At 42.8% G+C, this 22,285-nt stretch overlaps 1 protein-coding gene across 1 annotated transcript in view; it reads left to right on the plus strand.

Annotated features, from left to right (window-relative positions):
- The window catches only part of DOCK5 (dedicator of cytokinesis 5), a 125,275-nt gene that overhangs the window by 54,719 nt on the left and 48,271 nt on the right, over positions 1–22,285 (plus strand). Inside the window, exons 6-17 of the mRNA XM_090053693.1 lie at positions 5,271–5,419; positions 8,033–8,168; positions 8,643–8,800; positions 9,332–9,413; positions 10,911–11,040; positions 12,917–12,989; positions 15,791–15,933; positions 16,751–16,876; positions 17,528–17,652; positions 17,855–17,953; positions 19,303–19,375; positions 21,276–21,379. Of these exons, the coding sequence (XP_089909819.1) occupies positions 5,271–5,419; positions 8,033–8,168; positions 8,643–8,800; positions 9,332–9,413; positions 10,911–11,040; positions 12,917–12,989; positions 15,791–15,933; positions 16,751–16,876; positions 17,528–17,652; positions 17,855–17,953; positions 19,303–19,375; positions 21,276–21,379 (1,398 nt within the window). The remainder of the gene's footprint in view (positions 1–5,270; positions 5,420–8,032; positions 8,169–8,642; positions 8,801–9,331; positions 9,414–10,910; positions 11,041–12,916; positions 12,990–15,790; positions 15,934–16,750; positions 16,877–17,527; positions 17,653–17,854; positions 17,954–19,302; positions 19,376–21,275; positions 21,380–22,285) is intronic.

Here is a 22,285-nt window from a genome sequence, read left to right on the forward strand (position 1 = left end):
CCGTTTCCTACAGAAAAAGAGTAAAATATGGACTTCCCTCTGTGCCAGAGGAAAACGTAGATTGCTCAGTTTAGTGGAGAAACACAGATTTTACACTTTTTACAAAGTTCTCTGTAGGCTGGCAGAGGTCCAGCCCACAAGGGGCCGCGGGGAGCTGGAGGAGAGCAGTGAGGCAGAGTCCCCCTGTGCATGTATTTGCACGTGGCCTCCAGGCAGCCTGGAGAGCAGCTCCCATAGGTAAGTGGGGGTGGGGGGCAGAATTGAGGCCACATAGGGATGGAGGGAGGGAGGAAGCTGGGCAGGACTAGGGCTCCTGCCCAGCTGGGCAGTGTATGTGGCTTGGGGCCTGGAGCTGCAATGTGTGACCACAAGGCCCTGGCGGGGGGTGAAGTGGGGCTGTGGGCAGCTTGTCCTTAGAGGGGGGGAAGGGCTGGCATGGTTCTGGGGTGCATAGGTACCCCCTGCTCTCCCAGGAGTGTGTGCAGTGGCGGGGAACTAGAGGGCCCCCCCCCCACTGCTTGAGCCTTCAGCAGTGGGGGAGCTGGGCTCCACTACACTGCAGCAACTGCTGCCTCCTGCAGGAGGGCAGGGAGCTGCAGACCTGGTTTCCTGGCTCTAGCCCTTGCATCTGGGGGCCCCTCTGGCAGGGATGGGGGGGCAGGGGCCATGGGTGGGGGGCGAGGAGCATCAACAGGGATGGGGGAGTGAGGGGAATGATTGAGGCCAGGGGGCTGGGGGGAGGGGGAGGGGAATGAGCGGGGGCTATGGGGGGCTTTTTATTTTAATCACAGATTTTGGGGGTTTTACTGGAGAATTTGTGCTTTTTCTTTTTTATCAGGGAAAACCAGATCTCTGGTCATCAGCAAGCTTGGACTTTCAGTTACTGTTTAAAATTTGTGTATATTGCAGATGACTCTATACATCAATGCTCCTAAGTGTACTAATACTGAAAATACTGCAGATAGGGCAAATAGAGTGGTTTATATCCCTTGTGTTCATTAGGTTGGGGCAGAATGGGGAAATGATAGAAATGGGGGCCCTCTTCCTGCTGCCTGGAGCATTGGGCAGGTATAGCTAAGCATGAATGGTATGAATGCTGAGGATCTTTATCCAGCTTTGCAATTGATTCCATTGGGAGCTTTGCTTTTTTTCTTATGGTGAGCCCTGTTCTCAAAACTCTGATAATTAAATAGGGAATCTTAATCCTGTATTTAACCTGAAGTATCTCTTAGTCAGGTAGCTGCCAATTTTATGTCCTAAATCAGCAATTTAGATGCCATGCTAAAGTACCTGACTTTAGAAAGCAATAATATATTTGGATGGGTGCGTGCATGCCTGGAAAAGGGTGGAAAAAGTGGCTTGTATTTAGATAGCGAAGACCCATGTTGTGTGTCCTTGAAACCAGTACTGTACTAGGATTCAAACAAGCCACGTTTCTGGACTATGCAGAACTGAAAGATTGGTTGTCTGGTAATGGATGTTTTGATCTTGCCAGCATTTCAGCAAAGAGGCATAAGGTAATAATATTTGCTTTTTATATTCATTTCAGCACTCTTCCTTGGGGAGTTGTTGACTGTGATATGTCAGTTAGATTTGGGAGTGGCTTGCCAGGAATAATTTAAAGAATGTAAAGTTGAAATTGCTTCTCCAAAATCACATGGCTCTCCCTACCCCAAGGGAGTTGGTTTTATATGAATTGAAACAGAAGGTAGGATTAGAAAAGATTGACTGCTGTCCTTGTGCTCTTTGTTCAGGACTTAGCATGTTTGCTTGATGTTTCTATGCATAAAACAATTATCCCCATGAGTTTACCGCATCTTAAGGGAAACAAAAGAATTAAGAGGATATTTTTTTTAATGTACTTGCATATTCAGTGTAGTATAAACCACAGTTAGAGTTTAATAAACATTGGCAATAGTCATTTTAAAAGGAAACGGTGGATACTAAGATAATGGGAGAACATGGATTTAGTGTAAACCCAGGGTTGGGCAGTTATTTGGGATGGAGGGTAACCTAGGGAGTTTTGTTGAGCAACAGCTCACCTAAACTACCTAAGTGGCTCTGCTGTGCACTCAGCTAGATGTCTGGGATGGGGACATGGGCAGGTGGGGAGGCATTTAGGAGCAGGATGGGTGGGTAGGCAGGGCTGCATCTGGAATCATAAGGCCATGACAACATGGGACTGCGATCCTAATGTCCCTGTGGAGACCAGTCGGGACCCATGTGGGCAGTGTGTACAGCAAGGCGGATGGGGTGGCAGACAGGTGGGTGGGGAGCTGTGTCCAAGAGTGGGATGGGCAGGCAGAGTCAGTGCCAGGATTGTGGGGTAGTGACAGCGGGGCCCAGGGCACAGCTGTGATCCACTCCCCACATGCCTGTGCCTCTGGAACGAGCACCCATTGCAGGGATGTACAGGCTGCAGATTGCAGCTCTGTCCTGGGTCACAGCCCCATGCTGTCACAGCCCTGTGATACTGCCCATCGGTCTAGTATACACCATTTCCTGCCTGCCTGTGGCCCCATCCCATCTACCCAGCCACATTCCCTTCCTGTGTGGGTCCTGCCCTGGCAGGGGGGATGTGTGTTGGGAGGAGGGTGGGGTGGCCAGGGTGCTTGAGTAGCAGGGCCTGGTCTGGTGGTTGGAGTGGGAGCTGGAAGGAACTGTCATTGCTGGAAAGTGAGCCTGGATTCCCTGCCACCCCACCACTCCAGCCCTCCTGCATACCCAGGATGGTAGAACCAGCTGCATGTGCCATGGCTTGGGCTGCTTCCCACGTCTGGGTTGGGTGGGGCCAAGGGACCTGCCCTTGCTGGACATCCTTGGTGAGCTGGATCTGGCCCATGGGCCATATTTTGCCCACCCTTGGTGTAAACTGACCCAGTAACACCTTGATTTATGCTTGTCTTGACAACTTTTCATGGAGTACACATTAAGATTTTTACTTCTGCATCTTTTTATCTTGCTCATTAAACCATTGAGCTCAAAGGAAGTCGAATAGCTACTTCCAGTCTACTCTAAATCCATATCCATATACTCCTTCCACGGGTTTATTAAATTATTGTCAGTTCATTTTATTTGGTTCCCGTCAAACCTTCTTACTAAAGTTCTTCCTCATGTGATTCGTCACTTTTGCACTTTAGATCAGCTTTCTCTAGTGACAAACTTGCAGAAAGCAAATCTAGGTAGGACAACCAGCCACCTGATTTCAGGAGTTCCAGCAGAATCCATGCAACCTTTAATAGCTGTTAAATGTGCTGCAATCGGCTGCAGAAGGGAACTGAGCCCAGCTGAGTTGAGTTCCCTCCCCAGCGCTACAATCGGCCCAGCTGAGCTGAGTTCCCTTCCCCAGCTCTCTGGTCCCAGGCAGCAGCACCCAGCCTACCTCCCTCCCTCATCTGGCAGGCAGATCAGGGGACTGTAACCCCCATAGCCCTCCCGGGGTTGCAGGTCCCTGATCTGCCTGCTGGATGAGAGAGGCTGTTTCGAGCTTCCCCATTATAGCCTATGGGCGAAACGTCAAAACAGCGTCACTGTTTTGACGTAAAGAAACAGGACAGCAGTTTCGAAAAGAAACGTTGTTCCATCGAAACCTTGAAACACAAGTCGAAAAGGAATGGTGCCATTTTGCACAGCCTTAGTTAGCAAGTAGCAAAAACTCTGGCACAGTTTGCACCATAGTTTATTTTTCCTGGGTGCAGCTTTAACACAATCTGGGGGGTCAGCCTGCCAGCCTGGGGCTGCTCTGCCCTGGCTCAGCATGCTGCAGAGGGGCTGCCTGGGGCACATGAGTGCTACAGTGTGGGGCTAGTCAGCAGGCATCCCCCACACTAGCACCCTCATGCCTCAGCCAGTCCCTGTCACCATCTACACACGTGTTTCAGTGCACATAACTACTCTGCTATAAGAGAGTACTTGTCCCAGCCAGTGCTGTCCTACAGCGAAGGTAATTAATTTACTGTGCCCTAATACAGGCACATATGTAGATGGTGATGCGTTACTGTGGAGCTAATTGGTCAGCTCTGTATTAAAGCACATGTGTAGATGCATCCATAGTAAACAAGAGTTTGTACTCATGTTATGCTTAGTGGCATTTAGGTAGACTCCTTGTCTTCACAGAGTCACTTTAATTTCAATATAAGTCTGTATGAGCCCTCCAGTCCAACTGTGTGTTATCAATGGCAGAATAAGAGCCTTGAGAAGTACTGTAATAATGGCCAACCTAACAGTGTGGCCCTGAACTCATATTTTACCTCTGCATTTCTTTTTTGATTTGAGTGGACTTCAAGAATCTTAGCGGATAGGACCAAATAGACAGGTAGCCATGGAAATGAAGTGCGTGGATACAGTTCATTCAGTTAGTGTGCTGGCTTCAAAATGGAGCTGCTAATGCTGTAAGCAGTGGTGGAGGCAGGGGTTCTAATTAGTTATTTTCTTAGTGATTTACTCTGGCAGTGAATTAAAAAGGATTTTGTTTTGTTTAAAATACCGAAGGGGTTGAAAAGTTGTTTAGGCTCGTGCAAGTAGGAGGTATAAGTAGTAGTTAAGGGTGAAATGAAGGAAAGGAAAATTGCCAGCTGAATATATATGTGGGTTTTAATGCATTAATTTTTAGCAGTAGGTGCTCCATCATGGCTTTCATATTGATTTCAGTAGCACTTTAAGACTCCAGACACAAGTGGGGCCATGTGATATTGCAGCAACCATATAAATTGAGTGAGAAATGATCCCAACTCCAAAGAGGTTGTTATCTAAATGGATAAGACACGTGGAGGAGGGGAAGGGAAATGGAGACACCAAGCAAGGAAATGACTTGCCCAAGATCACATAGCAGTTCTGTGGTAGAGGCAGGGATAGGACCTGGCTGTTCTGAGTCCTTATCTGGTGCCCACATTTTCTGGACTGCACCTGCTATCTCTAACAATCTGTTTTGCTCTCTTTCTTGAAAGCTTCCATCACAGTAGTCTGTGGATATTGAAAAATAGCAGAAATAAACTCTGGCAAGGAGACTTGTATGGAAAATATTCCTAGGGAACTGATGTAAATCTCAACACTTGGTGCATTTAAATTTATACAGGGACAAAAAGCTGGAGGAGATCTGTCAGTGTGATTCTTGCAATGTCACTGTGGATATAGGAAGTGGCTTAGTAGGTATTTCCTTTGCTTAAATGGAGATTCTGTGATAAATTCAACTGTGTTATCTTTTGGAAAACTTGAGTGCATGTTTTTTCACTATGTAACCATCCTGGAATTATCTGTTTTTTCCCCTTTAGGACAACAAGACAACACAATTTCGGCATGTTCAGCAAATGACCTATAGCCTAATAGAGTGGAGGTCACAGATACTGTCTGGGACTCTTCCCAAAGATGAACTGGCAGAACTCAAGAAGAAAGTCACTGCTAAAATAGATTATGGCAACAGGTAAACTCAGTTCAGTATTCCATGTAAACCAAATCCCAGCTCAGGATTCTGAAACTGGGTTTCCTGGAAAAGCTTCTGTGACTCTTACTAATCTGATGATAACTCCTGCATCTCTTGCGAAAGCAGGCAATGAAAGCTGCATCTCTGAGAGTCAGATCATGGAGTCTTACCTGAGACAGTAGTTCACCGCAAAGACTTAGTGGCATTTTACTAATGCGTCAAAGTTTCATTCCAAATTCTATAATTAAATCCATTTATTATACAAATTTAGGAGATTTGTAATCTCAGGTTCGTTCCAACCCAGTCATCTTTATTCATATTAATACTTATCTTTTAATCTCCTTGTTGACTGCTCATTCAAGTACCTGTGGAAGGGCTGGGCCCATCGGGGTTCTGTTGCTTAGGTTCTGGCTGTATTTGATTGAGGTAACAGACAATGTGAGCCAATGGATAGAGCACTGGAAAAGGATTTGAAAGTCTGCATTCTGTTCTGGACTCTGACCGTGACATTCTTAGTATGACCTTGGGAAAGCCTCTTTTCCCTTCCACCTGCCATCACTCACGCCTATTTGGTTAGAAAGCTGCCTACAGCAAGGATGGTCTTTTTCTTTGTGTACGTGCAGGGTATGGCACAGTGAGATCCTGGTCTTGGTTAGAGTCTCAAGGTGCTGCCATGATAGAAACACTAAAAGGAAAAGGGAACCTAGATCTTTTGTCCTCAGTAGTCCCAGTTGACGATTTTGCCGGATCAAGCTTTAATCGCTTAAACCCAAGTTCTTCTATGAATCTTGATGTCTTTTAAGAGGGAATGTATTCTGGGACTGTCCACCAACCCCAGTCTATTTCACCATCTTTAATTAAATGCATGGTGGCCCCCGAAAGCAGTTTGAGGTTAAGGACTGATTTTTCATTGATGTGGATGTTTTACAGCAGGGCAAAGTAGGTATCAAAACAGGTCAGTGATCATTTAAGTATGCTTTTTTTTCTAATGCAAATGATCATACAAAGGCAGCCCTGAATCAATTTCCAGCTGGCTGTTCCAAGAAAAGGCGATGGTTATTGTTTTTTAGCCCCCATCAAAATATCCCTACTTTGTTGCAAAGGGAGTTAGCAGCTTGCACTTCATAAGCCTACACTGTCCTTCTTTTGGCAAAAAACCTCACCTGTCTTAATCTTGCTGAAATGCTGGCGTGAAGACTGCATCTCCCAGGGAGCATGATTTGTGCCTGGGTTGCCCGGGGCCAGGATTTAGATTCAAGTCAGGAACTAAACTGCTTCATCAGCATGTTAAGCAACACAGCTCTGTAGATGGCCAAAGCAGTCTTTCATTGGTTTGTACAGAACAAGAATTGTCTCCCTGGCTCATTTATCTACCTGTCAAACCTCATTCAGGTCAAATAAGTTAATTAAGAAGATATTTTAAAGCAGAGTTGAAAAATTAACCATTTAACAGTCTTATAGAACTTGAGATTTAATAGATGCATAGATATTTCAGTTTTTAAAACATGCGTAAATTTGAATCTAAGGGGTCTCACATTAGTTAAATTAATTTATTAGTTCAATTTATTCTGTAGAAATTTTATTTTTCGAGGGGGGGGAACAAGGAGGGGCATTGGGCCAGTGTTTATTGTCATTAAAACAATGTATAAGACTGAAAGGACTGGGACTTAAGTACTTCTTATCTAGCTACTAGGTTCAGTCTTCAGTTTGATATCTATAGTTTACACAGTTTAAGACTCTTGAGGTCCTGTCTAGGCTTGACGTTTAGGTCTTGTTGAAAGTTGGTTGTTCCTTTGAGGATGATTTCAACGCACACCATTAAATCAGCCTATGTTTGTGCTTCAAGTCAGGCAGTGAAAGGCTAGGGACCCTAAGATTTCCTAATTTAGAGTCAAATGTGTCAGAGCATTTATATTAATGTTGGTGTGGACAGGGATTACAGTTCCCAAGAATGGGACATGGAAGATGTGAACATTTCCTTTTGAAGTGCAGCATACCCTTTTCCCTTGTCAGTGGAATAGGAAAAAAAAAACTTGGTAAAATGGGCTCCTCTAATTGCCTTTGTAGATACTGAGATATTCTCGTGGGTAGTTCCATACATACTCCCTTCAGGTATAATGTCTCTGTTTTTTGAGTTACATCTCCAATGACCGGAGCGGGTATGAAAAGTCTAGATTCAAGTCTGTGCTCTGGCGTGCAGGAATCCCTCCTTGTTCCACATAAAAACCAAATCCCAAAGCACTACTTTGCTTCAATCTACCCTTGCTCCTGATCTGTCTTCAATTGATGTGTAGAAAGCTGTAGTACAGCTGAGGATGTAGGCCTGAGGTTTTGCATCCCATGATGGGACCTTCAGAGTTGGAACAAAAAAACAATGATGCTAGCAGCAGCAGATTGTTAAAGTGTGACCTCATATGGTCCTTTTACCTGTTTATCTTCCTTGTTGTTGCAGAGTGCTCTGTTAGTTCTTTAAACTACCCCACTCTCATTTAGAATGGAAAGAAAAGCTGTGTCAAGGTTTTACATTCCTATACATTAAAACCACTCTTGATTACAGTTGCTTCCAGTTTACCTTACCTTTTCTGTGCCTCTTATATCTTGGATGCCACACAGGATCCTAGGGCTGGATTTGGTGGTGCGAGATGACAATGGAAACATCCTGGACCCAGATGAAACCAGCACTATCACCCTCTTCAAGTCCCATGAAACTGCATCCAAAAGGATTGATGAGAGGATCCAAGAAGAGAAGGTATGAGTTCATAGGCAACTTTGAAAATTTCAGGCAAAATGTGGTTATCTCCTTTCCAAAGTGCGTACTTCATAGTAACTATGTAGGGTCATCTTTTCAAAAATGCCTAAATGTATTCAGCTCCTAAGTTCCATTTTAAAAGGGAAATCTTTGAAATGAGAGCTTAAATCCCTCTGACTTGAACTGTCAGTTATTTTATAAAATACTTACTGTTGTTCTGAGCTTTTCAGTAAAGACCTGCTGTTTTGATTTAGCTCTTCTCCTTGTACGTATATGTTTTTTGTGAACTTTTATTGTACTTTTGGGGTATTGAACATACATGTACCTGTGTCCCATATGGATATGTACTATTGTAGGATCAATGTGAATTGAACCCTAGCACCAAGTTTATTGCACTGGTGTTAGCCTGTTGGTAATTATAACTTTATTATTTCTGGATATGCACTTTCTTTTCTGATTCATCTTTCTCTGCAGTCTGTGCAACAGAATTTGGATTTACGGGGGAAGCCAGTATTTAGTACAACACACACATACAGTCTCTATGTAAACTTCAAGAACTTCGTCTGCAACATTGGTGAAGATGCAGAATTGCTTATGAGCCTATATGATCCTGACCAATCCAAATTTATCAGGTAGTTTGCTGCTCAGCCCTCAAGCGCCCTAATGTTTTTTAAGTCATCACAGTGGTCCATCTGATGAAGAGATAAAAGAGTTAGTAGTGCTGGGATTTTTTCCCTTGCATCTCCAAAAGTCTGAACACCTAGTTATTTTATTTCAGCTGAGACAGTTAGCCAAGATCCTGAGGTCAGATACAACTTAAAAATCCCTCTGCACAATTTTTTGAAGTGGAGGTACATATACTCTGGTGTCTTGGCCATGTTCCAGCTTGTCTCTTTCCATTTCTAAGCCCTCTTATAGTTCCCTTTAGATTTAATGTGTTTGATTTGCTCCCTGACTTTAAATTGTGTCAAAGGGGGTACCCAAGAGGTAGGTGCATTTCACTAAGGTGTCAAGTAACTCTTTTTAAGTATCATTTATGAGTCTCTTGGAGAGAGAGGGTTTGAGATTAAAATTTTAAAATGAGCCCAGATGTCTTAACTGCTTTTGAATAGTATACCCATGCACACGGCATAAGAAGCTAATTTTATTTACTTTATTTATAGTGAAAATTACCTTGTTCGTTGGGGTAGCAATGGGATGCCAAAGGAAATTGAGAAACTTAACAATCTCCAAGCAGTTTTTACAGTAAGTCCTATTTGTAAGATGGAAATTCCCAGCACCTAGAATGCTAATCCTAATTTTTATTTCATCTAGGAAGTCCCAGGCAGAATTTTGGACCCTTGCACAGTTTTGTTTGGAAGTCTTTTGTGTCTCGCAAATGTTGATAGGCTTTCCAAGATGAGATGGGTCTACCTGTCAGTAAACAAACAGGAAAATTTCTGAGCAAACCTGTGTTTTTGCTTTGTATGCCTTACAGATAAAGTTAGTTCACCAAGTGATTCAGAAGTAACTGGTAAATTTAGAGATCTGCATGAGATATCATAATTAGAGGGTTTCACTGCAAAAAATGGCAAAGCATATGCCCTGAGGAAACTTGACTGCTCTAAGATGTCTGAGAATTGTAAGTTATTTGGTTATCTTTGTTGGGCATGAGGCCTATTGCATTTCTCCTTTGTGTGTTAAAGTTTTTTCGGCCACTGGAAGACTGGCAAGGTGATGACCAACTACAGGAGAGATGACTTCTGATACGTTACAAATTGTTTGAAGAAATGAGAGTATTGGTGATAGTCAGTGTGTTAAAATGAGCAGCTCCAAGCTGTGCCTTCAGAAAGTGCGTGCGTGCCCTTTGTGCTCACTCGTAGACATTTGCTCATCCTAGTCATGTGTATGCAAATGGCCATGCTGCAGGCCCAGATATTTTCTGGGACAAGGGTGGCATACATGACTTATTTGAATAGCTGGCAGCTCATAGATGATTTGCAGTATCCACGTGTGAAAATGTTCCCCATTGTTTTTCTGAATAGTTGCCTGAGGTCTTTGTCAAGTTATGTTTATTTGGAAAGGATGATTTCATTGGGCATTTGGGCCCTCTGAAATGTTGCAAGTCTCACTAGGCACTGATCTCTCTCTTCACATGCCTTAATATACCTAAACCTGGCCCCAAGAGCCTCGTGTGTTGTGTTTGTTTTTCAACTGAGTGCTTCCATTTAGTTGAATATGAATGGATCATTGGGGTTTTTTGGGGGGTTGGTGGTATTTATGAACCTGTATTTTGTTCTTGGTTATGGATTTGTACTTACCTGTGGCCAGCTAGATAATATAAAATCACTTATAACATGCTGTTAATGAAAGGATAACACTTAAAAATTAATTATTTGTGGCATGTTCAAACTAGATAAGAGAGCAGCATAGGCAGAAACTACCCTGTTGTTAATAGTGTTTTAGCAATAATATCATTATTATCATTTGCAGCACCACTTCTGAAAAGTTTCATCAAAGAATAAGGTGGCATTTGGGGTTTCCCGTGTTGAAACTGGTATTTTTTTTCAACAGCATACTTGTCCAAATGGTTCCTTTGTAAATAGCCTATTTCATTTTCTTGTAACAAATAGGTTTCCTACCTCAAGTGCATGTGACTTCACTCGATGGTCAGAAAATAATGCAAATCAACAATAACCTCTTTATTCTTTTGCCACATTGATAACCAACTGGACTTTTTCTCTGTTTTAAAATGGTATCTAGGACTTGAGCAGTTCTGACTTGATCAGGCCTAAGATCAGTCTGGTGTGTCAGATTGTGAGAGTGGGGCATATGGAACTAAAAGATGGGAAGAAACACACCTGTGGGCTCCGGAGACCATTTGGTGTTGCAGGTATGAGACTCTGACAGATGATGACCTGCAAAATGCTTTAGTTGTAAGAACAAGCTCTGTGGGTAGTCGTGGCACATGGATTCTATTCTTGGCCATGCCACTGACAGGGAAAGTCAGGAACGTTTTGGTGTCACTCCCCTTTTGTAAAATGGGGATGAGGATATCAACCTGTCATTGGAAAGTACTTTGAGATCTACAAATGAAAGATGCTTCATGAGATGTAAGCATTATTACTGTCCATGATTTATTTAGTCTGATTTTTTTTTACTGCCTAGTTCTTATCTTTTTGGCTCCCTGTGAAGCAGTGGTGTCCCATCCTGTTTTCAATCCTTGTTATAGAGGCATTTTTTCCTGACTAAAAGAACATTTTTAAAAGAGCCGTAATGAATTAGGCCAGGAGTTGACCACATATGGCCTGTGAAGCCACTGGATCTGGCCCATGGAGCTGAAGAACTTTGCCTGTGCTGGAGCTTGTGCTGGGGCTGGGCAGTGAGGAGTTGCACAGGAGCTGGGAAACTTCCAGCTGTGCCTGTGCTATTGCCACTTCTCTGTCCCCACCCTGCCTCCCTTCTTCTTCCCTTCCAGCTGTGGCTCCTGTCATGGGAGCAGGGAAAGTCCCCTGTCACTGGCACATCACCAAAGCCATTTGGCCCATGGCAGACCAGAGCTGTTTTTTCGGTTTGTGGTTTGTAAAAGTTGTAGCTACTGAATTACAGGCAATTCCTATTGCATTAGGCACTGAACTGCCTCAGTCTCCTTTGAAAGTTCTAGTCTGAAATCACAGGGCTCCTGTACACATGCAGGGAGGCTGCTCTGACGTGCTGTAACTGCAGTGCGTTGGAGCAGACTCAGTTAAGTGAGCCTGCTGGAACGTGGCAATTATTGCACTCCAGCAGACTTCAGTGTCATGTGTATCAACATCCCTAAGCTGAAAAATGGCAACAGGGCCCTTTAAACCAGAACTCATTCAACAAGCTTTAGTTCAAAGCACCCTGTTGCCATTTTTCAGTGTGAGGGCGCTAATACACGTGATACTTTGGGTGATTTTAATTAGCATGGCTCTGGGAGCTGCACTAATTAAAGCCTCCTCTTCCCCCCTGCGTCCTGAAGCATGTCTGTTAAATACCCACAGAAAAGATAAATCTTGAAGCAAACAGCACTTGAAATCAGGATGCAACTTTCCCTTGATCTGCTGCATGTAAATCCTACCTGTTTATGATGGGGAAAATGGTTATGTGCTGCTGTAGACTGAATTATTGTACATAGAAAAGAAAAATCCTAGTTAAAGTCATGTGAAGCATCTGTGCTACCACATACAAGAATGATAGCATTGAGGGCTGGGACAATATAAACCATTCAGGTTAATACAGATAGATGTATATTCACATGCTGAATGAGTGTTGAGAATTATATGCTTAGGAAGAGAGTTTGAGGGGTGGTTTGGGGTGGGCGGGGGTTGTGGATGGGGGTTGGTGGTTTTTTGCCTCTCCTTGGTTTTGGGAAGCAGAAAGTTTTCCATAGGCGATCAACAAGAAAGGTACAAAGCTCCTGGGGTTTTTTGGCCAAACTTCCCAAATGGTGTAAATTTTTTTTCACCATTGCAATTACTCAGGCATGCTTCATCAATAGATGCAATGTTGGCATGAAGTGCTCTGGTACTTTCAGTGCTACATCAATCACACTTATCTAAAGCTAAAAAACTCCAGTGACGTTGCTCTGGTATGTCTCTGAATATTGCTGTTACTAGTAGAACTGAATCAGAGTGATCAGCTTTTGTCAACTTGTCCATAACTTGGATGAGGGATGCATGTACTATCCCTCAAAAGTAAGCTGTTGGGTATATAAAATAATCTTTGTTTAAACTGTCTTATTGCAGTGATGGACATTACTGATATCATACATGGGAAAGTAGATGATGAAGAAAAGCAGCATTTTATTCCCTTTCAACAGTAAGTACTGGACTTCAATGTGGCTTTCAGAATGGGAATGTCTATGGATGTCTTGCTATATGTTGGAAAGATTTGTACAAATAGGTTGGTTAATTGTAGTGATCAACCTTTTTTGGATGGTCACATTTCTTAAGTCATTGAAGCCAAAAGTTTGGTGCAAGGTCCTGACTTGTACATTCTTAGGATCATTTCATTGCTGTGGTTTGTGCATCTTAAAACTGAATGATGGGCTAACTCAACCATTAAAGTTGGGAGATGACTTATGGAGTCTTGGCCACTTAGACTAGAGTAGTTAGACTCTGTAACCTGAAATACCAGAGAGAGAGATTTGGCCATTATCCAGTTAAGGTAAATAGGGAGAGTACGGTGCAAGCTAGTGAGTGTGGCCTGTTGAGACTGAAAATAGGACATGTCATCTGCTCTCCATGGATGTTAAGTTTGGAAATTCCAAAAGCACCTAAGGTCACATAGATGAGTGTGGCTGTAACAGGGCAAGTTCATGCTGGCCTGCCCACCTGTTTCTGTGGGCCCAGTCTTTCCTGCATGGCTTTGTTGTTCTCATATATGGATGGTACATGCAGGAGACTGTCCATTACTGCCCTGATGCCAGGGGGTGCTATCTGTGGCTCCAACCTCCCCTGTACCACAGCCCATGCCTCACAGATGGCATCCAGATTAGTATTACTCCCAGTCTGAGATTGGAGCAAACTGAGTCCAAAGTTGGGCTCCACACACATGCATGCACACACACATACTCATTCATACCACCTCCCCTCTCACAGGAGGCCTCTTCCACTCTGCCCCTCTCTTACTGGGGCCTCTGGCATACTGCCTGTTACCAGGCCACACTCCTCTGCCCTGCTCCTCCTTGAGCGGCCCCCCTTGGGCCATCAGGCTTTGCTACTCGCATACTGGCCTTGCCACACAGTCCTCCAGTTCCCACAAGTTCCCCTTCTCTATGTGGTCCGGCCTTGTGCCAAACCCTGGGTTAATTCTGCCCCAAGCCTCTCACTGGGCACAACTTCTCATGGGGCTGGCCCTTGTACTGTCCTTCAAGTTTACTCTCATTTGACCCTACTCAGCGTGTCCCTTGGGGTGTCCTTCAGGCCTACACACACTTCACCCCTACTCTGGGCAGGGCCTCCCAGTGCTCTCCATACAACCCCCTCTGGGGTCTCCGGGATCTGCATCCCTGCTGGGCTTAGGCACCTCCATGTGGGCATACATGGCCCCCACTACTTCCGCAGCTGCCTCCCAAAGCCCACCTGAAGATGGGGGCTGGCGTTCAGGCGCCTTTCCTCGCCTTTCCCTGGGGAGGTCTCTGGCCTGGCACTTCGGGGGGTGGGGGTTAGAAAAACAGAGGAGCGCATGCTCAGGCAGCGCATGCAGATGAAAAGTGGAGCCAGGCTACCCGGAGCTGTGCTGTGGCTGCTGACCAGGCCTCCGCACCATGGCTGCGGCCCTGGGAGGCTCCCAGGCCCCCAGGTAAGGCTGCTGGGGCCAGCACAGTGCTGACCCCAGCCCCTCCTACTGTCCCTGGTGTAACTTGCCATGCGCCAAAGTGGACATGGCATGGGTGTTCCCTGCGGACAGATAACAAGTGCAAGGTGTGCTGCTGCCACTTGTGCCCAGGAACCAAACGTCTGTGCTTGTCTGGATGTGCCCCAAGTGATTAGGTGTACAAGTCCTGTTGACTATCTCTTGCCTTGACTTCTTGGCATCATTCAGTGCCTCAGCTGTCTGTGACCTGTAATTCCTACCACACCACAGTCAAGGAGACTTCAATTTCAGTGATGAAACAGTTCCTGGGTTAATGATTAAGTATTCTGGTTCAGAGAGGAGAGCTAAGCTCCTGTGTTTCTGTAATGTGAATTAGACTACTGCATTCTGCTGGATCTTTGTTTGCATTGTTAACTTTCTCAGCACATTAGTAATTAAAATGGTGCTTGTTTGGGTAAACTGAGCTGTATTATTACAGTCCTGAATATAGCACGTCATTTGGAACAGCCAGTATGTCATTACAAAGGACTTCCAGTGGATATTTTTTTTTCTTCCTTTCAGAGACTCTTTTTATGACTAAAAAGCTGTACAACAGAGTGTTATGCCTTTGCATAATAAAGTTGGCTACCACCATTTTTGTTCCTCTTCCCTCTAGAGAACTTGTAATTAGGGATTGGCTTGTGTTATAGCATCTGGAGCCAAAGGCAGACCCTTCCAAAATCAGGGGACAGTGCTGGGGAAGAAGAGTCTGTGCTTTTGGTTTATTGTAGATAAGTCTCTGGTTGGAGATCCAAACTTCACCTAGGATCAGAGGTGGAGTTCTCTGCGGAGATCACCTAGGAACAGGTGGTCGGAACCAGGGCTCTTGTGCTGAGGTCTTATTTAAAACCAATGTAGTGCTATTCTACATCCCTTCAATTTAAGCCAGTGGAGTTATGTGAGAGGTAAATTTAAACTCTGAGTCTGATCTGAAACCACTGACATTGAAGATGGTCTCAAGATCAGGTCCTGAATGCATTTCTCTGAGCTTATGCACCATGGAAATACCATGTAACTCAAAGAATTAAATTGGATTTAAGTGATGCCATGCCCTTGTCCTGGTGCAGAGGTAAATTTCTCCCCTGTCTAATGAGGCAGGAAAAAAAAAATACCCCAATGAAACCTGCTTTTCTTTTTTTTTTTTCTTTTTTTTTCTTACCCTAAAATAGTAAAATAAAGCCTTGTCTTGCACTGCTTGGGTAAAGTTTGTACTTTGATGTTCATTCTGCCTGTATCCCTACCTCTGTTGTTATGCTCCTCAGAATTGCCATGGAAACATATATCAGACAGCGACAACTAATCATGTCTCCTCTAATAACTTCCCATGTGATTGGAGAGAATGAGCCTCTCACTTCAGTCTTCAATAAAGTCATTGCTGCAAAGGAAGTGAATCATAAAGGGCAAGGTATGTAAGTCATACCAGAGGTCAGTATAAAAATGTGGGGCTGGGGAGGCAACCACTTCACTGAAAAAAAAAATAAATTATGTGGCAAAGTCCAGAGATCAAGGCTGTTGGAGTATGCTAGCTCAATGAAGCCAGATCCTGATGTGCTATTCTAGTAACCACAGAGGACCTCCACAGTGCAAAAACATGAGGTGCTGCAGTTAGAGCCCTAACTCCCTTGCTGTGACTGCAGCACTTGCGTTTTGTGAGGCACAGAGGTGGTGTAACGCACATTCACCAGCGTGTTAAACTTACTCTGCATTTACTCAGTGTTTACTTGGGGAGAATTTCAACAGAAGGCACTTTATTCCCGTGTTACCTTCTGACTACATTTGTTTGTGACCAGCATCATTTTTTCAAAATGTGGGTAAAGTTGTATGTATTTAAAATACTTTAAATGAATGCAATAACCCCTATAGATTACATTTTCCCTTTATCCATATCTCCTTATCCTGGTTTTTTGTAACATATCTGGTGTTTTTGAAACAGTTTGCTTTGGATTCTCCCATCCTTAGTGAATTGCTTCATTTAGTTTCGTTGGGTTTGTTTGTTTGTTTGTTTCAGAATAAGATCTGATTCCCCATGGGCAAATGTTGGAATATAGGCGATGTCAGTGTGTGGTTTTTTTTTCTATGTTTGTGACATTTTAGTATTCAGATCAGACAAGAATATAGTTATTGCTTTTTTGTTTCCTTGTTGAGGCCCAGAAGTAATTATGATGCCACAGATATTGCCCATGTTCAAGTTAACAGTTGTTCCATGTTGTATTTTGTCTTAGGCCTCTGGGTTTCTTTGAAGCTGCTGCCTGGTGATTTAGCCCAGGTTCAGAAGGATTTTTCACATCTTGTTGACAGATCAACAGCAGTGGCTCGTAAAATGGGATTCCCTGAGATTATTCTGCCTGGTAAGTGCCTTAAATTTCATCAGCTTAAACTACAGTTTATCATACTACTAAAGGCTGTAGGATGACAGGGCATGGATGTATCCACAGTATATCTGCCATTAACTGCTTCAACTGAAAAATGTGTTTTAGTTTCCTCTAAACACTTTAAAAGAAAATTGAAAGATTTTAATTTTCAGTAGATTTTCTGGGGGTTTTATCAAATAAGTGAAAACTTTAAATTTTTAGTTACTTAAGAGAAACTGAAAAATGTCAGCAAGGAGCATTGTTTTGTAAGAAAACTTACATTTAGTCCAAAAAATGGGTTTTTAAACAATTATTTAGTGTATGCAATGCATTTAATTCTCATAGAGAAGAATTCACATAGAACACAAATACAAAAAGTAGAAAGCTTGGTTGTGGCACAGTCTGTTGTGTTAATGATGACGTGCATTAAATGGAAAACATGCTCAGAAGGATTATTGATAGGCTATAACTTCATATGAAGATGAAATCAATAGTTTAATCTAAAATACTGTTGATCTGCCGGGATCAATCAGATGTAAAAGGGAGAGGAGTAACAGAATAAAATGTAATGTTAGGGTGTGAAAAGTAGCACACCCCCAACTAACTCTTTGTGGAAAATGACTCAACAAGGGGCTTTTATTGTTTCAGGAGATGTTCGAAATGATATCTATGTCACGCTGGTGCAGGGGGAGTTTGACAAAGGGAAGAAGAAGACTCCCAAGAATGTAGAGGTCACCATGTCTGTACATGATGAAGATGGCAATCTCTTAGAGGTATGAAAGATTTCTTGGATGGATCTCAGTAATGTTGCTTTGTGCATCTGATGGGCTGTTGCCAAAAGTTTTCTATCTGGGGAAACCCTCAGAGTTCTGATTTGCAAGGATTGCATGATTATTGAATCAATCATCGAGAAAATATTTTTCCCTAGCTTCAGTTGACTTTGTTCTTCTGTTCCTTGTGTCTTTTTGTCTAAAGAAAGCTATCCATCCTGGTGCTGGTTATGAAGGTATCTCTGAATACAAGTCTGTTATTTATTATCAAGTCAAGCAGCCTTGTTGGTATGAAACAGTGAAGGTAAGACTTTTTGTTGTTCCTTTCCCCTTCCCTTACCAAATGTGATTAATTGGGAAATATTGAATGAGATGGAACACTTAAATAGCCATGTGTTACACTATGGGTGTGTCCACATGTACGCTTTACTTCAGAGTTGACCAAATAGCTCTGCAGTAAAGTAGCACCATGTACATGTTGTGCCAGTATTAGGGTGCAATAAATTAACTCTTTTGTAAGAGAGTACTGTCAAGGATAGTACTATCTTATGGCGGAGTACTTGACTCTGCTGAAATGCACCTGTAGGTGGTGACTGGGGCATGAGGGTGCTAATGTGGGGGCTGCCATCCACCTAGCCTTGCACTTTAGCACCTTTGTGCCTCAGCCAGCCCCTCCACTGTTCAGCATTGCTGTCTGAGACTGACCCCCTGGACCTTCTGCCAGCCCAGGGCTGCTCTGCCCTGGCTCAAATTGCTGTGGTCCCAGGTGTACATGTAGATGCTGTGCTCAAGAGCATTTGACTCTGGAGCGAACTGCACCAGAGTTTATCATGTCACCTTAGTGGTGTGTGTAGCTGCACCCTATATTGCTTTAGAGGGGACCGAGTTTTTTGATGTAACAATTTAATCTGTCAGGACTGAAGGGATTGCTAAAAGAGAAGTTTTTTTCTGTATTTGATGCATGGTCCTAAAAAAATATCCATACACTTTCTGTGCATCTCTGGGACTGCTGAAGTATTAAATTAATGATCTTCCTGGGGCTCAGCTCTATGGCCTAACAAGACAACTGGCTACTTGGAATTTCAGCAAAAATCAGGAGAACAGACACTGCATGCGAGCAGAGGTTTCCCAGAAGTATATATTACAAATACATGTACACAGAGGAGGCAGAGTACTTGCATCACACTTAGATTCATTGCGGAACATTATAAGCAAACTTCTTCAAAGACTGAGATGAGGAATGCCTGAAGGGCATATAAGAGTGAAGTGCTCAAATTCTTTTTGTTTCAGTGAATTTATGACTTGTAGTGATACTTTGAAAATCTTCGGTAGAATGGGATTAAGTTTTCAGATTTATAGCAGAAGAAAACTGCCAGGTTCTGTTTTGTCCTTGATGTAATATGTTGGGAAAGGCGTTTCCTTTTTTCCTAGCCATTAGTTGCACCACTTAAATGGATATGCAGATTTTGAGGTGTGAGGTTTACTTCATTGATGTTGATCAAATATTTTGTACTTCTGTAATGAGTTGCAACAGAAGTCCTAATAATAGTAGTGTTGTTGTACCATTATTACAATGGCACCAGTATACCATTATAATAAGAATAATAATGATGATTATTACTGCTGTCTGACTTCTTATGTTCTAATATGCAGGTGTCCATTGCAATTGAAGAGGTCAGTCGTTGTCATTTGAGATTTACTTTCCGTCACCGATCATCACAGGAATGTAAGTATTTGAAGTCAGTACCAGGTAGGGATTTTTCCTTTGTAGATAAGACTCTGTAACCCAGCTGTGTTTCCGAGCATCCTGCAAAGATGGAGCCCCAGATTTGACTCCAGTCTTCCACCTAACTGTTTTCTGATGGAGAAGAGTTTCAGTTCTGAGTTCAGATTAGTGCTGGCAAACATGGAAATGGATTCTTTTTTTTTCCTTTTTGGGATTTCTCATCATTTCCAGTTAATGGATAGAAGTGGGCAATGGAAATGACACATGCAAATAGGGAGAAATTCTGAATCTTCCAAGGCCTTAAGAAGGTTTACTGTTTGAATGGGAGAAGGCTTGTGGTGGTGTGTTGCTCTCGTGAAGCAGCATGGTGCATGCTTTGTGCTGAAGAGCCGAGCTATTTCTTGGTTTTGGCCTGTGTTGATTTTTTTTAAGTCCTCTATGATGTAGAAATGTGCCGTGACTCTTACCTTTGTGGTTTTGGTGCGGGCTTTTAGATCAAATTCACAAGAGGCTAAAAAGAGTTTTAGCAGTTAGAAGTCTCATTGGTCTGAGTTCACAGGATTTCTTAACCTGAGAGGACCAATCTGGTAAGGACCCATGTGAGAGAGAGCCATGGAGTTAAATGTGCGATTTTGGAGCTGGCCTCCCAAAAGACAACAGTATGAGTTCAGAAATGAATGCATTTGCACTTGGTTTTATTGCAGGTGCATGCAGATTGTTATAACTTCCTTGGGTCACAAACTGTATCAGTTCTGTTGGTACAACACCTAGCCAGATGGGAAACTGGCACATAAATGGTGCTTCTTGTATCTGCTGCAATATATAATAAGTAAATATTTAAAGTCCTTATTAACTGGCAGTTAAACAGCCAAGTCGAAAATTCCAGATTAAAAAAATTCCATAGGTAGCTGTATGTGTCTATTTAGGTTCATTTTTTTTCTATCATATACTTGCTGAAAATTCAGGTAAAATGAAGCATGAGAAAAAAACCTTTTTATCTTATTGTAAATACTGTCCGTGCTGCCTTGAGATGTATTGAAATGAAACAAGTCTTTTCAGACAGGTGATGGTTCTTGCATTGTACCAAGTGAGGCTTCATTATATTATCTGTACAGGGATGTTGGTTGTAGCTGTGTTGGTCTAAGGACATAGGCAGGCAAGGTTCTTTGGGTAGATGTGATCTCTCTTACCTGTGGGTGCACACCTCTCACAAAGCAATCACTCCCTCTCTGATCTCTCAATTGTAATCCTTTGGGAACCTACAAAATACCTTTTGTAGATGAACCAACAGACTTCACTTCATAAATCTACTGGATACAAAAAATCATGGACTTGATATAGGCATTGGCTTTATGATGCATGACAACCTGCCTGACATGATTCACCAGGTACCTGCCTGAACTTACCACTTACACATTTCCCCCTGCTTCCCTACCCATCCTTCTCTACCTCTTGTCTTCCTAACTTCCACCTATTTACTTGTACAGAGACCTGCCTCTTTTCTGCCTGGGAGACAGTACTGAGTTCTCCAATACTTACCTTTTTCATTCCTTCACCCATTATTTCCCCTTCCCCTCCCCACTCTACCCATTGTTTTCCAAACTTCCACCTATTTACACTTTCACTGACCTCCTGTCACTCTTTTGGCTTCTTTCCTACCTTGGAGATCTCAGAACAACAGCAGAGTCTCCCAATGCCTGAAGAAGGGTGCTTGTGCCCAAAAGGTTGCAAAGAACTCTTTTCAAACTACTCAGTTGGTCTAATAAAAGATATCACATTTACCCAAAGAGCCTTGCCTGTTTATTATCTGTTGAATTTGGCAGCAAGGGAATTGCATGCTGGTTTAGATCAGGGATGGATAAAGCTACTCCAACTGAAGTTTTCTTCTCTCTCTTTGCAGCCAGGGATAAATCGGAGAGAGCTTTTGGGATGGCCTTTGTGAAGCTGATGAATGAAAATGGAACAACACTGCAGGATGGCAGACACAATTTAGTCATTTACAAGGTAGTTTGGAAAAAGCCCTGAGGTTTTGCTACTCTGATGCTGGTTTAACCAGTAGGAACCTCTTTTCTAGCCAAATGTCTCCTGGCAACACAAGCCCTACCTTGTTCATCAACACAAAGATCCCTATCAACCTTTTAACAGCCAGAGCCTGAGTCCGTGAAACAGGACTTTATGGTCACAATATATCGCCATTAAATTAGATTGCACTGGATAGCTGATCAGTTTGGGGCAGGTCTGATATGTGTGTCCTTGTATACACATTTTACTTCCATACTTAATGGTAACCTAATCGGAAATGGGCATAGGGTCACTCTCTCTTCCTTTATTCCCTTTATTTTCTGAAAAGGAGAGATGCAGGATTTTGGTCACTGTAGTGCATAGGGTTATTTCCCGTCTCTAATGAGCCACAGAGGTATTTGGATGATAATAGAACCTCTATAATCCAAACGCCACATAATATGCAACAAAAATAGAAGTCTCTTCCTACCCTGCAGCAAAAATTTAAGAGCAACTCGTAGAGTGAAATTACCCATTACTAGGATGTTGTTAGCTTCTTTTTTTTTTTAATTGCCTACACTACAGCATATACATTACTGCCATGTTAACATACTCACTAATGTTGACTTAAAATTTATACAAAATATAAATTCATGCTTCAGGGCATAAACAAAGTCATATAAAATATTTATTGAGAAAAAGGTTTCCCATAAATGTGAGTTTAATTCCATTTGGGGGATCTTATGTCTTTATCTAAAATATCTGGTACTGGCCACTGATAGAAATGAGGTATTGGATTGTTCAGGGATATATATTCATAAAAATATCTAGATCTGGTCTTAAATAACATAGGCTAAGAGGGAGTTTGATCCAGTAGTTAGGGCACGAACAGGTCTTGGTAGGCTTTTG

Source organism: Crocodylus siamensis, chromosome 6 (genome assembly GCF_052110815.1).
Source record: "Crocodylus siamensis isolate JL-2025a chromosome 6, ASM5211081v1, whole genome shotgun sequence".
Lineage (NCBI taxonomy): Eukaryota > Metazoa > Chordata > Crocodylia > Crocodylidae > Crocodylus > Crocodylus siamensis.